The following is a 16504-nucleotide window of genomic DNA, read 5'->3' as shown; positions in this document are numbered from 1 at the left end:
TTGAGGACTGGAATTAAGCCTCTGTTTAGATGTTGGGAAAACATTGATTTACTACTTGGTTAACTTTATGTCCATTTATATTGAACTTCCCATAGTGTAAACAAATTAAATTTGTTGCCTGGCCACATTATATTGGATTTGTCTTAGCCAATTTTTGTTTGAAAGAACACTGTTTTATGTTTCTTCAAATATAATATGTCGCTAATTGAATTTTAACCCTAATTTTTGTTTTTTACCTGCACAGTCCCTTCAGTCTGAATATGTTCAGTACTAAAGCCTTGTTGCTTCGGTGAAAGCCGGACTGTTATTAAAAATCATTTTGCTTCAAGGAAGATCAATGTTGAGGGAAACAACCCACTGGGAGAACACCTCTTCTTACATGATTAGAACTTAAGACACTCATGTTTTTGGCTTAACAAGATGCTTCAGCTAGTGACTACTACAAATGCACTGAAGTTAAACTTCTGAACATTACACTTTTGTGGACAGATGCAAGATTTTAATACTGAGGACTTTTCTAATGAATTTTAGCAATACATTTGTAATTACAGTTCTGGTATACAGTGTTAACAATGTATATGTACTGAGCAAAATATTGTGTGTGTGTGTGTGTGTGTGTGTGTGTATAATTTTGTAAAAAGTAGGCTCTATTTTGATTTAGGCCTCACTTTTTCCTTTACCAAAACTGCATTTTAAAATATATTATTTTGCAATTCAAACATAGACCAGGATCCAGAGAAGGCCATGCAGAGTACTTCTACACAAACAGGGAGAGGAAGGGGTTTGCTGATCGGTGGCTTCCCCTCATGCCTTGTGAGCTGTGTTCCAAAGGGCGCCTCAACTCTCTCAACTTTGAAGTGCAAAAAGCTGCTGCTAGAAGGAGAGAGGTGATGGTTTTGTGTGTGTGCATTTGAACAGCTCTCTTGATCCTGGCTATTAAGAATAGGGCTACTAGCAGGTTATATTTTATTCACCCCTCATTGTGGATTCAGTTTAAATCATTACTAGCAGAAAACTAATATCACTGTTCTTTAGCTTGAAGTGCTGGTATTTAAAATGGACATGTTAAAAAGCATTTAGAATACCTATGAAAAAAGGCTTATTGTGATAGCCAGAATTAGTGTATTTTCTGTGGAAAGGAAGAGTCATTTAAAATAGTAAGTTATCTGTTAACATTGTCAGCCCAGTAATTTGTTTTACAAAGACTTTCTTAGATCCTGTATTTTTCTTCCTGCCTAATTTGTTTCTAGAAATTGTACTCTGTCAGAATGTAAATCCATGATGCTATGATACAGGAGGTGTTTGTGCATATTAAGGAAAGCCTCAAACTCACTGAATTTGTAAGAATTGCATGTATTTTGATCTTGACTTGACAGGCTTTCCATTAGTTGCAGTGCTTTTTGATACCACAAAATTAGGCATGAAGGAAGGCAATAGAGATGTACAAGAAATGCATTCCTTTTCGCAAATCATGTAGATGTGACCCATTCACAACCACAAATAGAACAGGAGCACAGTTCTTGGGATTATTTTTTTTTACCATTTCCCAAATGTGCTTTTGTCTTCTAAAGTGTGCAGATGCACACTTCTGAAAATTCACAGTTGCACACGCGAACATGTTTGAAGTCTGAATGTATAAAATCCCCATGCACATTTTCACACTCTAAACATGGGGAAATAAGCATTTTGGTGGACAAAATGAATATGTTTAAATGCATATTTTTAAAAATTGCATGCTTTTAAAAATGGAATGTTTTTCCATTCAGAAAGTGTGTATTTTTCGTTATGGTGAAAAAGCACATTTGTGTTTGGGAATGGGAATGAGATGAAATGAGCTTCATGAAAGAATTCAGAGAACCTCAACAAACTTGAACATTGTTCATACGTCCTGCGCAGAAAGCCGCATACTTTCATTATGTGTACACCCCTGGCTGTACTACTTAGACATCCCTACCGTGCTGCTTATTGTTGTTGTTGCAAATGCTGTTCTCAGTGGCAAAGGCCACTTTCAGGCATTTGGTTCTCAGTTTGGTTTAATCACTTCAAACAGTGCTACTGCAAAAGGGCTGTAGCTACACCAAAAGCTTTCAAAAATACTTTTTGAAATAGATGCATTTCCTCTATTCTCCTGTGCCGGCAGTACTGTCCATTCACAACTTTGTAAGTGAAACTTTGTTTTCTACTTAATCAGATATGAATGACCCTTTTGGCCAAACATCTAGCCTCCACACTCCTCTGTTGGGAAGTTTCCACCTGTTATTTACTATTTTGCCCAGTCTTTGGTTACCAGTTTCAAAAGCTGTCAGGATATTTCCTCATGATTTGAAGTAGATTTACTATTCTGATTCATTCCCAAACCTGTAATCCTATTTTTTCCAATTTGGATAGAATGGGAAACCATGGTTAATTAGAGACTTCCTAGATTGTTCATGCTGCAAAGGGAAGAGCAAAAGGCTCATTCATATACAGTGATTCAAATCAGGCCATTTAACAAGGAATGTACTATTTGTTTAACTGTTTTCATATCAAGAATGAATAATGTTGACCAAAATTAATATTTTTAATGAAATATTTTGAAGGATTGGCCCCAATTATCATGGAAACATTCTTAATTGCAGTTGTTTTAATCATTGCATACAATATTAATGTTGTTATGTACATAAATGTACTGTACTGTATATGAGTGAGTGGTAAGCAAATTCTGATTCTACCTCTATACAGTTTGATGTGTATTTTGCTACTAGCTTAGTTACTAGAAAGATGTACTATTTTTGAAATGTTTAAATATAAATGCTAATGAGCAATAAAAGTGAAAGTTATATAGAACTACTTGTTTGTTTTAATCAGATGTTATGTAATACAATACTTGTGTTTTAGATAATATTTTTCAGTGACCTCCAGGAGTCTATACCCTTCTTTCAAATTCAAAGGCTGCTGCTTGTTGCCTGTTACTATGGATTCTTCCAATCATGTAGCCTGTACATCCACTCCACACTCACACACACTCACGCATGCACACACCCCTAGCAGCTTCTCCTATTCCAGCGGGGAGCCTTGTCTTATCTGAGGGCTTCTCTCATTTCTTGTTTCCCTCTCACCTCTACATCCCTCCTAAAACTAAGTACTTTACCATTAAATAGTTCTCCTCTTCCTGCTTAGTTGAAAATGTATGCAAAGGGTTTGCCTGCTCTTCTGTGAGCTGCAAAATGTTTTGCACAGATATGGGAAATACCCATGAGCATGTTGTGTGTGTTTCCTCATAGAGAATAGGAAAACCTTGGGCAAGCAGAGGATGGGAGTGGATGTCTGATCTGGAATAAATGCAGAAAGTTGAATATGGGGGAGATTAAAGGCAAAGAAAAACAATGTTTAAATGTATCTTTGAATGTGAAATTCCTACTTTCAGTAGAGCATACATTGTAGAACTGTCAAACAATCGAAGCATCTTGTTTTATAGTTGCTAGTAAAATGAAATAATTCTCATTTCCCCTTGTCCATTTTTAAAATATTAGGGTATCTGCCATTTTTGTGATTAGTCCTACACCAGAATACAGTAAAAGGATGCCACTTTTCCAACAAAGGAATTGTTGTTGTGATTCTCCCATATATATTTATTGTAAATTGCTCTGTTCATCAAAAGCACATGCAAGCCAGCTTTCTCCATGTGTACCATTTTAAGAGCAATTTAATTCTTCTCATGTATTTGTTCTCCTTTTCAGTAATTAATAAAACATAGTATACAATGTTAAGTAGGTAAAATTGATAAAGACCAAACCAATAAGATTAATTATCTTATTGAAAATACTTTCGCAATTATTTCCATCACACCTTGTATTCTCTGTGTGCCAGGGAATGTGTACACATATGTACCACAAATCTATAAAATTTGTTTCCTTCATATACCTCCAACAATGCTACCTGTACTGATTCTAAAAGTCCTTTTGACTATGACTTGGACTAGGAATAGGCATTATCTGATGTTAAGTTAGATTTTATGTTTTATTGTGGATTTCATCTTAGTTATAATTACTGTTTTAATGAATTTTGTACACCATTCTGGAATATGTTAATAAAGAATGGTAGTATAATACTTTAAATGGAATAAATCAAATTGTCAGTAAAACTGATTCTGCAACATAGATTTCCCCTTCATCCTATCTACTCCTAGAAGATCAGTAGCTGCCAAACTGGAAATTAAAAACAACTACAAAAAGTTATTGTAATTTGGTGCCAGTCAATAAATCAGTTTTCAATTTCTATATGCATGGTGTAAAAATAATTCCAGAAAGTAAAAACAATTTTGCTTTCTGTTTGTAACTGGGGAGGAGAGGTAACTTGTTGTCCTCCAGATATTTTGGCTGACAACTTCCAGGTTCTTCCCCATTGGCGGCACTTGGTTTATAGGCCAAAACACTGGAAGGTCACAAACAACACACCCCTGTTTTATAATGTTGGTATCAGGTCCTTTTTTATAATCCACGTACAAACAAGATAATGCAAGATAAAACAGTATAAAGTAATTTCACTTCATTATAAGAGTAGGTAATAACACAGGACAAAACACAACTACTCTGCTTTTAAACAAATCCTACCAAAGGTCAATAGGCAACCCCACAAGAGCTCATTCCATAATCTGCACACAGTAACTGGAAGAGCCCTTGCTCTTCTCCATACCAATGGCATGTTAGTCAGTGGTGGACTACACAAGGCATGCCCCAGAAACGGCTGAGTTCTCAGGTGCATATAAGAGAATTCCTGAGAAAACCTGGTCCAAGATTTAGTAGGGCTTTTAAATTTTTAGTTTCCCTGCTGGTTGGTCAAGCTGTTCCATAGGTAGCATAAACGGCACACACAGTGCAAGTTAGCTGTGGCATGTCCAGTCAGAAGTAAGCTTCAAGAAAGATGGTCCTGGTCTTCCCGACCTTTTTACACATGAAGAAAGGGAATGTTCTTTTTAAAACAAAGTGCTGTTTGGAATACCATAGTTCAATCTGATTGCACTCGTGCATGCAGAGATGAAGCACAAGGTAACAGCAGCACATGAGACGAGTATAATGCTTTGGACTAGAAATGCTGTTACGTTTTGTAAGGTCTTATAGTTACAGTTATGTTTCTAAGGCAGCACTCTAAACATGTTTGATTGAGCTGGTGAGCTTCCTTTGAACTAGCAGATGCAAGGAGTGATGAAAAAGAGATCTGTTTAAAGTGGTGCTTTCAAACCCTGTTCTTTGCTCCAGTGCAATGTGGGGGTGGAAGGCAGCTTTCAACATGAAAAGGTACGATGGGTGATGATAATTTCTATTCTGTTGCTTTGAGCAGCTACATTTGTTTGTTCATGAATCTGTTTGTTTTTTAAATAGCTTGTTTGCTTGGGGCTGACAGGCTCTTTACAAGCATGTATATGCTGGGGATGCTGTACTTGCATCTCGAAATGTGCCAAGGAAACATAGGCGCAGTGCATGTACATAGCTTCCATATAGCCTGAAGTGCCTGATTCCACCTAATCTTGGAAGCTAAGAAGAGCCGGGCTTGGTTGAAATCTGGATGGCTAACTTGAATGTTGTGAACCACTCAGAGAGCTTCAGCTATGAGTGGTATAGAAATGGAATGTAATAATGTTGCCAGTGAGTCCCTGTGAGTTTAGAAATCCATCTCTGTAGCACATCTTAGGATGCTGCTAAGAACTGCAAGGGTATGTGGTAGATGTGCATACATCCTTTTTATTGTTAGCTCTGACTTCTTAAATATGTTTCCACTGTGGGTTTATAACAAGCATGTACAGTATTTCCTTCACTTCACATTCATCTTTGTAAATAGCAAGATCACTGAGCTGAAAACAACAGGATAAAATATATCAGGGTCAAATGCCAAGCTCTGCACCTAGGGGAAAAAGAAACCCAAATGCATAGTTAAAAGATGGGGGATAATAGGCTCATGAATACTGCAAGTGGATGGCATTGTAGGTCACAAGCTGAATATGAGTTAACAATGTGATATTCCTGCAGAAAGGCAAATACCATTTTGTCCGTGTCAATAGAAATACCTCTTCCAAATCATGTGAAGTACTAGTTCCTCTCCGCTCTGGTTAGGCCTCAGCTTGAGTACTGCATCCAGTTCTAGGCACCACAGTTTTAAGATCAAGATAAACTGGAAAAGGTTCAGAGGAGGGCTACCAAGACAATCAAGAGACTGGGGAAAAGCCCTGTGAGGAAAGACTGAAAGAACTGAACATGTTTAGGCAGGAGGAGACTGGGTCCAGGATCTCTTCTCAGTCATCCCAGAGTGCAGGACACAGTGGGCTCAAGCTACAGGAAGTCAAATCCCATCAGGAAAAACATTCTGATGGTTAGAGCAATATGACAATGGAACCAATAACCTAGGGAGGTTGTGGGGCCCCCTATATGGGAGGTATTCAAGATGCAGCTGGAAGCCTTTTTGGGGGATGATTTAAGTTAGATACCTGTACTGAGTAGGGGATTGGACCCAATGGCCTTATTGGCCCCTTCCAATTCTAGTATTCTGTATTTCTATGACCTTTTATTTTGTGCCTTAAATGTTGGGCAGACTGCTGGAATTTGTGAGCTGGTACAAAACAAGAGCTGTCTAGGGGGGATAGTCACAACTAGATCCTGCAGATACAGGTTTATTCATATGAGTTCTGGGGGCAGAAAATGTTTTGTTTCAGCTTTTTAGTCTGTTCTGTGAGTCAGAGGAGTAATAGCATGGTATCTTTACAGCAATTGTTGATATTTATTGCCATAATCATAGCCATAACTATTAACTATTTCAGTGTACCAAAAATATTTAGTGAAGAGTATAATGGGTTTTTAAAGCTGAAACGCACAGTCCAGTCCTCTCTGTACAAGCAGATGTTTCTCTGCAGAGTAAGTTTATGAAATTGTTGTTCAGGGAAGTTTCTATGTACATCCTAGCCATGAAAAATCTTTCAGGTCATGGGCCAGCCAAGAGTTCAAAATCTGTTACACAATCTGTTACACAATCCTACACAGTTTTCTTATCCTTGGTATTCTAACTACAGGGCACAGAAGCATATTTGGTCCAGGGCAGAATTGTCCAGCTCCTCCAAAGGTCAAAACATGCTCATATGGTGAGGATCACCCAACCTGTGCTGCCATTTAGCGTTTTTCCTTCACACTCTGCAACGTCATAGCCTCTGTGACTCAGATGTGTGGGTTTTATTCCTGCACAAACCTGTAATTTGGAATATTCTAGAGCTGAGCAGAGTCTTAAGTGGGGGTCCCAGCCACTCCTTTTCCACATGCAGGTGTGGTTCCCATCTCCCGCTTAGTTCATTTTCATTTGCCACAGCAATGTTCTCTGTTTCACAATTCTTTTTCAAAAAGCTGCAGATGTCCCTCCTGTCCGTCATTCAGGGAGTTCTTTTAATTTTATCCTCACTGTGCAACCTTTTTTCCCCTTTCTTTTCACCTTTTATTATCTTTGTCTACATCTCATCTCCTTTAAGGGTACCTCGCTGCCAAGGCCATCTTTAAAAAGTGTACTGATGGTGATGGAAAGATACAAATGCTTCCTTTGTCTGGGGAAGGACACTGAGTTGACTACTGCACTTACCATCAGGCCAGATTTAATAGAACAGCTTGTCTCTGCACGCTGTTGTGGGAATAGACCCTGCAGGCTTGCAGATTCAGCAGCAAAGAAGCAGCTGCTTCATACTGCTTCACTAACTATTTGCATGAAACCAATAACACCTGTCTCCCTACTGTTCGCCCCGGCTCCTTCCTCCAAGGACAGAGCCATGCTGCTATCATCCCTCATTTGGACAAATCCTCCCTGCAGACACAACATCCTCAAGAGGTCACCCGCAAATCTGGCACTCCAGTACGATCCCACAGTCTTTGGACGACTGGTCAGGACAAAGAGGGCCAAACCAACAAAGTTCTGCAATTAGACGGAGGTCCTGCTGGTAGGCAGTTCAGCCCTTGAGGTGAGTGACATCTGCCCTGTTCTGGACAGGATAGCACTCGCCTAAAGGACTGGGTGCACAGTTTGGGAGTGCTCCTCGACCCGGAGCTGTCCCCGGAATCTCAGGTGGTAGCGGTGGTGAGGAGTGTGTCTCTACAGCTTCGGCTGGTCTACCAGCTGCGCCCTTACCTGGATGTGCACTGCCTGGCAACAGTGACCCATGCTGTGGTAACTGCCCAACTGGATTACTGTAATGTGCTCTACATGGGGCTGCCCTTGAAGACATCGGTTTGTTCAGAATAGAGCTGCCAGGATATTAATGGGGACCAGCAGGTATTCACATATAACGCCAGTCCTCTATCGCTTACACTAGCTACCAGTTGAAGTCTGTGCCCAGTTTAAGGTACTGGCACTGATCTATCTATAAAGCCCTAAAGTTTAGCCCTAAAGGGCCTAAACAGCTTGGGTCCTGGGTACCTGAAGGAGCACCTTCTTCCCTATGTGCCCTCCCGCCCCTTGAGATCTGAGGCAGAGGTCCTTCTTTGGAAGCCCTCCTTGAAAGAAATTAGGAGGGTGGCTACCCAAAGCAGGGCCTTCTCTGCGGTGGTGCCCCGACTGTGGAACACACTCCCCAGACAGGTTCACCTGGCACCAACACTTTTTTCCTTTTGGCTCCAGGTGAAAACCTTTTTCTTTTCTCACTATTTTAATTGCTAATGGTCTTAATTGTGGTTTTATATTTATTATCTGATGCTGTGCTATGTTTATTTTTATCTTATTGTTGTTGTGAACCGTCCTGAGACTTCTGTGATGGGACAGTATACAAAAGTTTTAAATAAACAAACACCTGTAGACAACAGAGCTGGAACCAAAAACCATAAGAAGACTCATATGATCCGTTCTGCTTATGAGCCATTTGGCTTTGTCACTAGCCTTTCCTCTGACTTCACGGCCAAATTTACCTAATTTCAGAAGTTGCCACCTTGGCTGAGGTCAGCAATTCATACTCTGGAGAAACTACAGCTACTTGATCATCACTCATCTGATGAGATCCAATGCATCAGATTGGTATTGGATAGTGAGAAGCATTTTCTATTTTGATTCTTAGGCAGTTCTAGTCGCACATGAAAACTAGTGGCTTTGACCAAGTATGTGTCTCCCCATTTGCAGGACTCATCCAGGTACTTCAGAGAGGTCTGGATGAGCATTGCAATGCGGGGATGCACTTCTTTATCAGCTACACTCATGCATGGAAAGCAATTTCTCCATGTGGAACTGACTTCTTGGATTGGTTCATCCTTCTTTTGTACAACATCTTGGCCATTTTCAGTATTTCACAAATGAACGAACAATTTGAAATGTATAGATGGCATGTGTGTGTTTCTTTTTCTTATGAAAAGTATGAATTCACTATTGTACCTACCTTGTCCAGTTCAAAGCCTGGGATGACTTACCATCACATTTTATGGGGAAGGGGGGGAACCATATTACAAAGAGATATGTAAGTATATTAGACAGCTCAGTAATACGATCATGATTCTGTTGCCAAGGAGCAGCAAGCATGTAATAAGCAAGAGTGCTTTTGCATATTGCAATGAAAGATTTGATCTAAAATTAGATATTGTTTTTGGTATGCCATAGCAGCATAAAATCTTTCCTCAGAATAACACAGACCAGGAGGAGCCAGGAAAAATGAAGTGCGTGAGTAGAGGAGTTTCTGTTTGATCCAGGGGCTGATTTTCAGTGCTTGTAGGAAAGATCCAGGAGATGTAGAAAATGGAAGGTACCATGTCAGAAGGAAGGTGATTTGAGAACCAAAGTGAGGGGGGGAGAGCTGTGGGGAGCAGTGGGAGAAACATCAGCCTGTGTAATTGCTGGCTTTTCTGAGCAAGCTTGGCTTTTTTCCCTCCCTCCTGCTCTTGCAAACCTGAAACCTGCTGAATAATTCATAAAGATTAGAAGCACCGAATTTTCCCAGATTGATATATATACCCTCTGCATACTGTAAAGCAAAAGAAGCAGCTCCAAGTCTTCAGATGAGCTGCTCATCCAAATCATCTTGAGGCTGTTCCCCGCAGGGTCCTGGGACTCCCTTGTACTTCCTCCCCCCACCCCCTTTTTTTTTCTTTTTCTTTTTTGCTGATTTTTGCCTGCTTGGCTTAGGGCACTTCTTGTTGCCTCACATTTTTCTGACTGGTAAGCTAACTTCATGCCTGCAGATGGTATAAGGTTGCATTCCTGCGTGCTACGGAGCTTTCTTTCTGCTTGCCTGCCTTTCCAAAACCCTGACTCAGATGATCTATCTGGCTTTACCTTTTGGGGTCTTGTGGTTGTCTCAGAATACGTCTGCGTCCTCCTCACTTAATTTTTCGAAGAACCCCTTTACGTCTTTCTCTCTCTTTTTTTTACATCTGCTAATGAATGACTCTGAATCTGACATGGCTGCCACACTTGTGTGTGTTTCCACTGGGAACCAGTTTCTCTGCCTCTTTGGATATTGTTGCTTGCCTTCTTTTGAAGCCTTTCATGCTTTGGACCTTTCCAGCTGGCTACCTTTGCCCTGCCTTTGCACAATCAAATAGATGGTTATCGTTTTCGTAATGGGTCAGTTTAACCACCTGTAGAATTGAGAAGTGGGGAGGTTTGTCTGGTGGTGCAGAAGAGCCTAATTTGTGTGCAACAGCATGCCCAACAGCTCCACCTCATCCTTCTCTTGGAGTTTCAGATCCTTACAACTGCTGCTTTCTGAAGAAGACACCCTAGGAACCAAGATCTCTTTGTCTCTCCTCTACTTGCTCTTGGCCATCTCTGGGACTTTTTCCAATGTCATAGTCATTTATCTGGTCTTCACCTTCCGGAAGCTACGCACCACCAGTAATGCTTTCATTGCGAATGGCTGTGTGGCTGACCTGAGTGTGTGTGGCCTTTGGATGCCACAGGAAGCGGTGCAGGGGCTGCTGCCTTCTGGTTCCTCTATGGCTCATTCAGAAAGCTATCGCTTGCTCCGGGTTGGGCTTGTAGGCCTTGGACTCATTGCCTCCCTACTTTCCCACCTCTTGGTGGCCCTAAACCGGTATGTCCTCATCACCAAACCACCCATCACATACCAGGCTGTTTACCAGCGGAAGCACACGGCCTGGATGATTGGCTTGTCCTGGGGGTTGGCCCTCCTCCTCGCCTTGGTTCCCCCATGGCTGCAAAGCTGGCAACCTGGCCAGTGGGAGCCCAGAAATGCCACCACCAGCAAGAGCTCTAACTACACCAGCCTGCTGGTAGCCCTGGCAGTTCTCAGCCAGACTGCACTGCTGCTTCGCTGCTACATGGGCATTGTGAGGAGAGTGCGGGTCAGCGTCAAGCGGGTCAGCGTGCTCAACTTCCACCTGCTGCAGCAGCTGCCCTTCCCAGCCGCCCCGCAAGCTCCACGCCGGGTGCAGCGACGCTTGAGCAGCATCTCCGTGTTGCTCCTCTGCCTCACGTTCCTCCTGGCCACACAGCCCCTGGTGTGGGTAAGCCTGTTGGGCTGCTTCTTCCGGCCCGTGCCACGCGGGCTGCAGCTGGCCAGCTGGCTCCTCTTCTGCTCCCTCTCCGCCTTCAACCCGCTGCTTTACACCTGGAAGAACGAGGAGTTCCGGCGCTGCGTGCGTTTGGTACTGCCTGGAGGGGAACCATCAGCTGCCGCAGTGGCTGCCAACACAGCCCTCCCCACAGTGTCTCTTCCCCCTCAGGAGCCATCCCAGCTGAGGACCAAGGTAGAAAGTATGGGGAGCTTAGTACTTCAGTGACCCACCTGGGGAAACTCGTCCTCACTTGAGTGAAGAGCTGTCGGGAGGCATTTGTCTGTAATTGAACATGACTCACCGACTAAACTGCAGCGTCCTCCATGCTCAAAGGAAAGGCTTTTAGATGCTGCCGTAGAGACACTTGTCAGCAGCACTGGGGTTGCTGGGTGTGGAATGTATATATTTGTATTAAATTGCTTTCATAGTTTGTGGAATTTTACCGCCATTTCGTGAAATCAAGCTGAGGAAAGCATCTAACATACCTTGAATTGCCTGTCAGGATCTTAAAGGTTTAGTTTTTGTTTCTGTCTGGAAAAATTTGCATTCCTTTCTTGACTTACAAAATGCCAACAGGAACTAACTTGTCACAGAAGGGGTGCTTACTGATAGAGTACGTGTCCAACCTTCACTTTCTGGCCGCCATTTTAGAGTATCATGAGTAGCAGGACGTGGGGAGAGAAAAACACACACACATGCATGCATGCACATGTAAATCTCTGTGTTGCTTGACAAGGCAGGACAACTCATATCCTACGTTTTCTTCTCTGCCTGTTCCAAAAAGGTGAATGCTGAGCATTTGATAGTGGAAAAATCTTGGGGACAGGATTGCTGATGGCATCTTTTTGCCTGGCATATGAATTGTAAAAGTATAACGTTTTAGTACAACAGTGACTTAACTCTTAGCAAAATTCCCATCATTATGAGAAAGCAGGGAAGAGCCCATGGGGAGGTGCAGATGGCTGTGATGGTTTGTGGGATAGTGAGCTGCATCCCTTAAAAGCCCTGCTTAGCCAGGCAGCTGATTGGGTAAGCTTGGTCTAACTCTTACAACTAGCAGTGCTGTTGTGATAATTTTGAGGAGTGGGGGTTCATCACAGTGGTCCTCAAAGATGCTCTTCCTAGGAGAGGCCAAAATGCAGGCCACTGTGTTGAGCTATATCAAGAAGCTACTTACAGCAGTTTTTGTCTCTACCAATACTATATTTTAAATAAAACAACTGGGTCTTAATTGCCTATTCAGGCCCAAACCTCCTCCAAAATAATTTGTGTTATAAGAGGGGACAGTATATTGTTGATACAAACATTCCTTTTGCTCCAGTTATTGTACAGATTGCAGCTAAACGCAAAGTGAACAGGGACATCGGCAGCGGGGGGGGGGGGGAGGGGTGGTTGGTCAGGGTTCCCTTAATCAGAAAGTGCTAGTACTATGTCCCTGAGAGCCCTGGCTCCATTTTGTAACTGATAACTAGTCTTTGTGGACCTAACAGACCTCAAGGGATCAGGGGAGAAAAGGTGGGGAACAAAGCAGGGATGACGGCAATAGTGCAGGTGTTTCTGGAGTCACAGGATGCACGTGTGTCACCAGGATGTCTCTCAGCACACCCTTTAACCAGCAACTATTTAACTGAATGGGAGCCATTATATTTGTTTACATGGGAGGAAGTTATAATATTAGCAAGGAAAGGGGAGAAATCTGTCAGGGAAGGAGTAACACACTTTCTCTTGTGTGCGCTCGCTCTCGCTCTCTCTCTCACTGACAACACAGCACTCAGAAATGTGAAGTATTTTTCCCATTGCTATTGACAGAACATGGCCAACAAACATGGCTTTTTCTACAGAGCACAGTGAGCAAAATGCAGGTCCTCAGCCACAAAGCGTCAACAATGTTAATTTCAGAGAATGTGACAATGTAGAGGGACAAAGGGAAGAACGATGGGAGGGAACAGGATGGGTAGGTGTCCTATCAGTTATTTGTTTAGAACAGTGTAGTTTTCCGTTCCTCATGCCTTAGAGCAGAGGTGGGAAACAGCCTCCAGCATCCCCATCTGGCCCTTTAGGTTCCCCAAGGGGACACCCCCACTTGCCTTCAACCAGTTATTGTTCAGTGATTTCTTGGTTCTGTTCAATTTTCCCTCCATGATAAAAGGTTGAAATGCCTCTCCAAAAGCTTACTTATGACCAGGAAGAGCTTTAAACTATAGCTAGTTAGTTAGTTTAAACTAAATTTATTTAAAGTTTTTCTATGCCACCCCATTTCTCCAGACAACTTACAAAGGATAAAAAAACAAAAAAGAACAACAAAAAAAATGTATATGCCAGTACATTTTGTCATTTTTGCCCCTCTCTTTTGCCTTTGGCTTTGTCCTCTACTAGAATGCAGCCTGCAAGAGCCTCACCAAAAAGGCTCTTGGAGCAAAAGCTTTCCCACACTTTGTAAAAATTAGAAATAGGGATACTTTGTGAGAAAACCATCTTCAAACACTTCAGTCTCAGTCTTGCTGGTGATCTGGATTTTTTTAGTTTTGGTTTACATATTCATTCTGATTTATTTAGAACACCCACAACAAAATATTCCAGTCCTGAATGCTCCTATTCAAGAGTGGCTCCCTTTTCCAGGACACTCCTTTCTATTGCACTTTCTCTGGCCATTTTTCCATCCCCCAAATTACTAGTTCGGCATTTTGTGGCCTCTATGCATGCCCGATCATTATTGGGCTTTTTAGGGAATCCCCATCTTATTTTTTCTCCTGTAAAGTACGCATTTTGTTGTACTTCTACAAATCTTAGATTCTCCCAGGCCAGCTGATACCTTCATCTTACGAACTGTTTTATTTTCCTAACATGCATGCAAAGAATGAATTCAGTATTAGTAAATAGGATTTAACTACCACAGTCTTAAGAACAGAATTTTCAACAGCCTCTTAAGAACTTTCTTGAGTCTACATTCTTCTTTTTCTTGAATCAACTAACCTAAAAGTCATGTGTCACCTAAAGTAAATTTTAAACAACTAAAAACAGCCTGACAAGCTCTTAAGAAAAAGTTCTGTTGGTACAAGGTTGTGTTGTGTTGGTACTGCAAAGGTCTGCTTGATTTCTTGGTGTTCTGTACTGACTTATCTCTTCTGCTTTCTGTAAAAAAATTGATTACCTAAAGAGGTATTGGAAGTGGGTTTTGAAGGTGTCTTTTAGCTGGCAGAACAAATTTCGCCTCTCTGTTGCAGCCCAAAGCACAAGGCCCAAACTGGCTCCAGAAGGTACCACTGAGGGGGCTGCAGGAAAAGGGAAAATCCTGTTGCCAAAGTGGAAGTCTGTATACACCATACTGGATACCATTGCAGGCTGTGAACACTTTTTAAAGGAAGTGGAAACTTCGCTTTATGATTGGTGCAACATGATAAAATAGATTGATAATGCAGGCTCCAGTCCAGCAAAAGCTTGCTGTTCACTAAAGTGGTAATTCTCAGCACACTGTCAGTAAACTCCACTGAATTCATTGGAGCTTACTTTCACCAAGTAAGCGTGCATGGTAAGGTTGGGCTGCTTGCACAATCAGGCTGAAATTAGTGGCATTTTCATTTGTGTGGTTGTAACTAGCAGCAAAATCCTATGCACTTTCTCTGAGTCCCACTGTGTTTTCTAGGCCTTACTCACAAGTAAGTGTCCATAGGATTACAGCCTTAGTCAACACTAACTTTAATTGGATCTGGGGCCAGCCTCATTCTGGGTTGTCCAAAAGTTCTAAATTCAAAATTTAGGGTCTCAGAAGTCCAAACTGGAAAAGTTTGAAAAAGCAAAAAGTTGTATGTGATTGCAAGCAGATGGATATTGTCTCTGAAAAAAATCCAGTTTCTAACCTGGTGTGCTCAAGATGTGCCAGTCTACAACTCCCATCATCCTTTTCCAGCATACAGACAATAGGAATTACAGTCCAACACAGTGGGAGGCACCAGTTTGAGGAACACTGCTCTAAGTTATACCTGTCGCCTCATGCACAGCTTGGTGCCGATTGCCAAATAAAAACAAGATGAACCTTTAAGGACTGTAATCTATACTGGTGGAGTAGAGAAAGGTCCTTTTGTTATAAGGATTTGGTTGAACAATGCCCTCTGTGGTGCTCAATTAGACTGCCTTAAGCTTACATTGTTTGTAAAAAAGCATCACCTCAAAAGCGCTGACTTTCCCAGGGCTTCTGTGTTGCTTCATAAGCAGCTGGAGATGAATTCAGAGGTTTGCATCCTAGGAGAGAAAGTCATTCTTGGTGGGTTGATAAAACTGCATCTTGTGAGATCAAACTCAGTTTCTCAACTGAATATTGCAGAAGTACAGTGATGTGCCGGCCCAAGACATTTTGCTGCCTGAGCCAGAGCACATCGAGGAGCATAGTTGCCAAGGCTGGCCAAGTTTTGTTTTGATTTGTTTGGCACCTGAGGCTAACAATTTTAGAAGTGCCTCTACTCTGGCAGCTAAAATGAACCCATAATGTCTTAAATAACTAAAACTATATTGTCTTTTCATGTCACTCTTTATCAGCTGCTGCCTCGTTCAGACAACTGGGAGGGCCAGCCCCTGTGAGATTTTCGCACATTACATCTTAAAACTGACTTCAGACTATAGGTTATTCAGTGCAGTCAAATAACATAGTAACAGTCACAGCTGTATTAACATAGCTATAGCTATTTATTTAGAAAATTTCTATGCTGCCCCTATGTATTATATGTATTCTATGTATTCTATGCCGCTCCTATGTATTCTATGTATTATATAAAATATAATACAATAAAATATAAAACAAGTTTACAATATAAAATAAGTTGCCCTGGCTGAAGAATAAAATAAATAAATAGTATTAACAGTTAAAATGACGTTTGAATAAAAAGGTCTTCGTCTGGCGCCGAAAAACAAATAACGACGGCGCCAGGCGGACCTCTCTGGGGAGCGCATTCCATAGATTGGGCGCCACCGCAGAGAAAGCCCTCCTCCGAGTACCTACCCTCCTAATT

General features: G+C 41.8%; 2 protein-coding genes across 4 annotated transcripts in view; both read left to right on the top strand.

Annotated features, from left to right (window-relative positions):
* The window catches only part of CDC14A (cell division cycle 14A), a 108379-nt gene that overhangs the window by 67394 nt on the left and 24481 nt on the right, over window positions 1-16504 (top strand). For 2 of the 3 annotated variants that reach the window (XM_044432221.1, XM_044432218.1), the window contains one exon: window positions 245-2826. The exons of the other annotated variant lie outside the window; for it this stretch is intronic. In XM_044432221.1, the coding sequence (XP_044288156.1) occupies window positions 245-293 (49 nt within the window). In that variant the 3' untranslated portion in view covers window positions 294-2826. Of the gene's footprint in view, window positions 1-244; window positions 2827-16504 lie in introns of those variants that run through there. 3 annotated transcript variants of the gene reach the window in all.
* Window positions 10629-11726, top strand: GPR88 (G protein-coupled receptor 88). The gene has a single exon (XM_044432225.1). The coding sequence runs from the start codon at window positions 10629-10631 to the stop codon at window positions 11724-11726; it is 1098 nt and encodes a 365-aa protein (XP_044288160.1).

Source organism: Varanus komodoensis, unplaced genomic scaffold, assembly GCF_004798865.1.
Source record: "Varanus komodoensis strain SLA01 unplaced genomic scaffold, ASM479886v1 scaffold24, whole genome shotgun sequence".
In the NCBI taxonomy this organism is placed as follows: Eukaryota; Metazoa; Chordata; class Lepidosauria; order Squamata; family Varanidae; genus Varanus; species Varanus komodoensis.
Note: the sequence above shows the minus strand (reverse complement) of the source record. Positions and strands in the feature narration are given on the sequence as shown.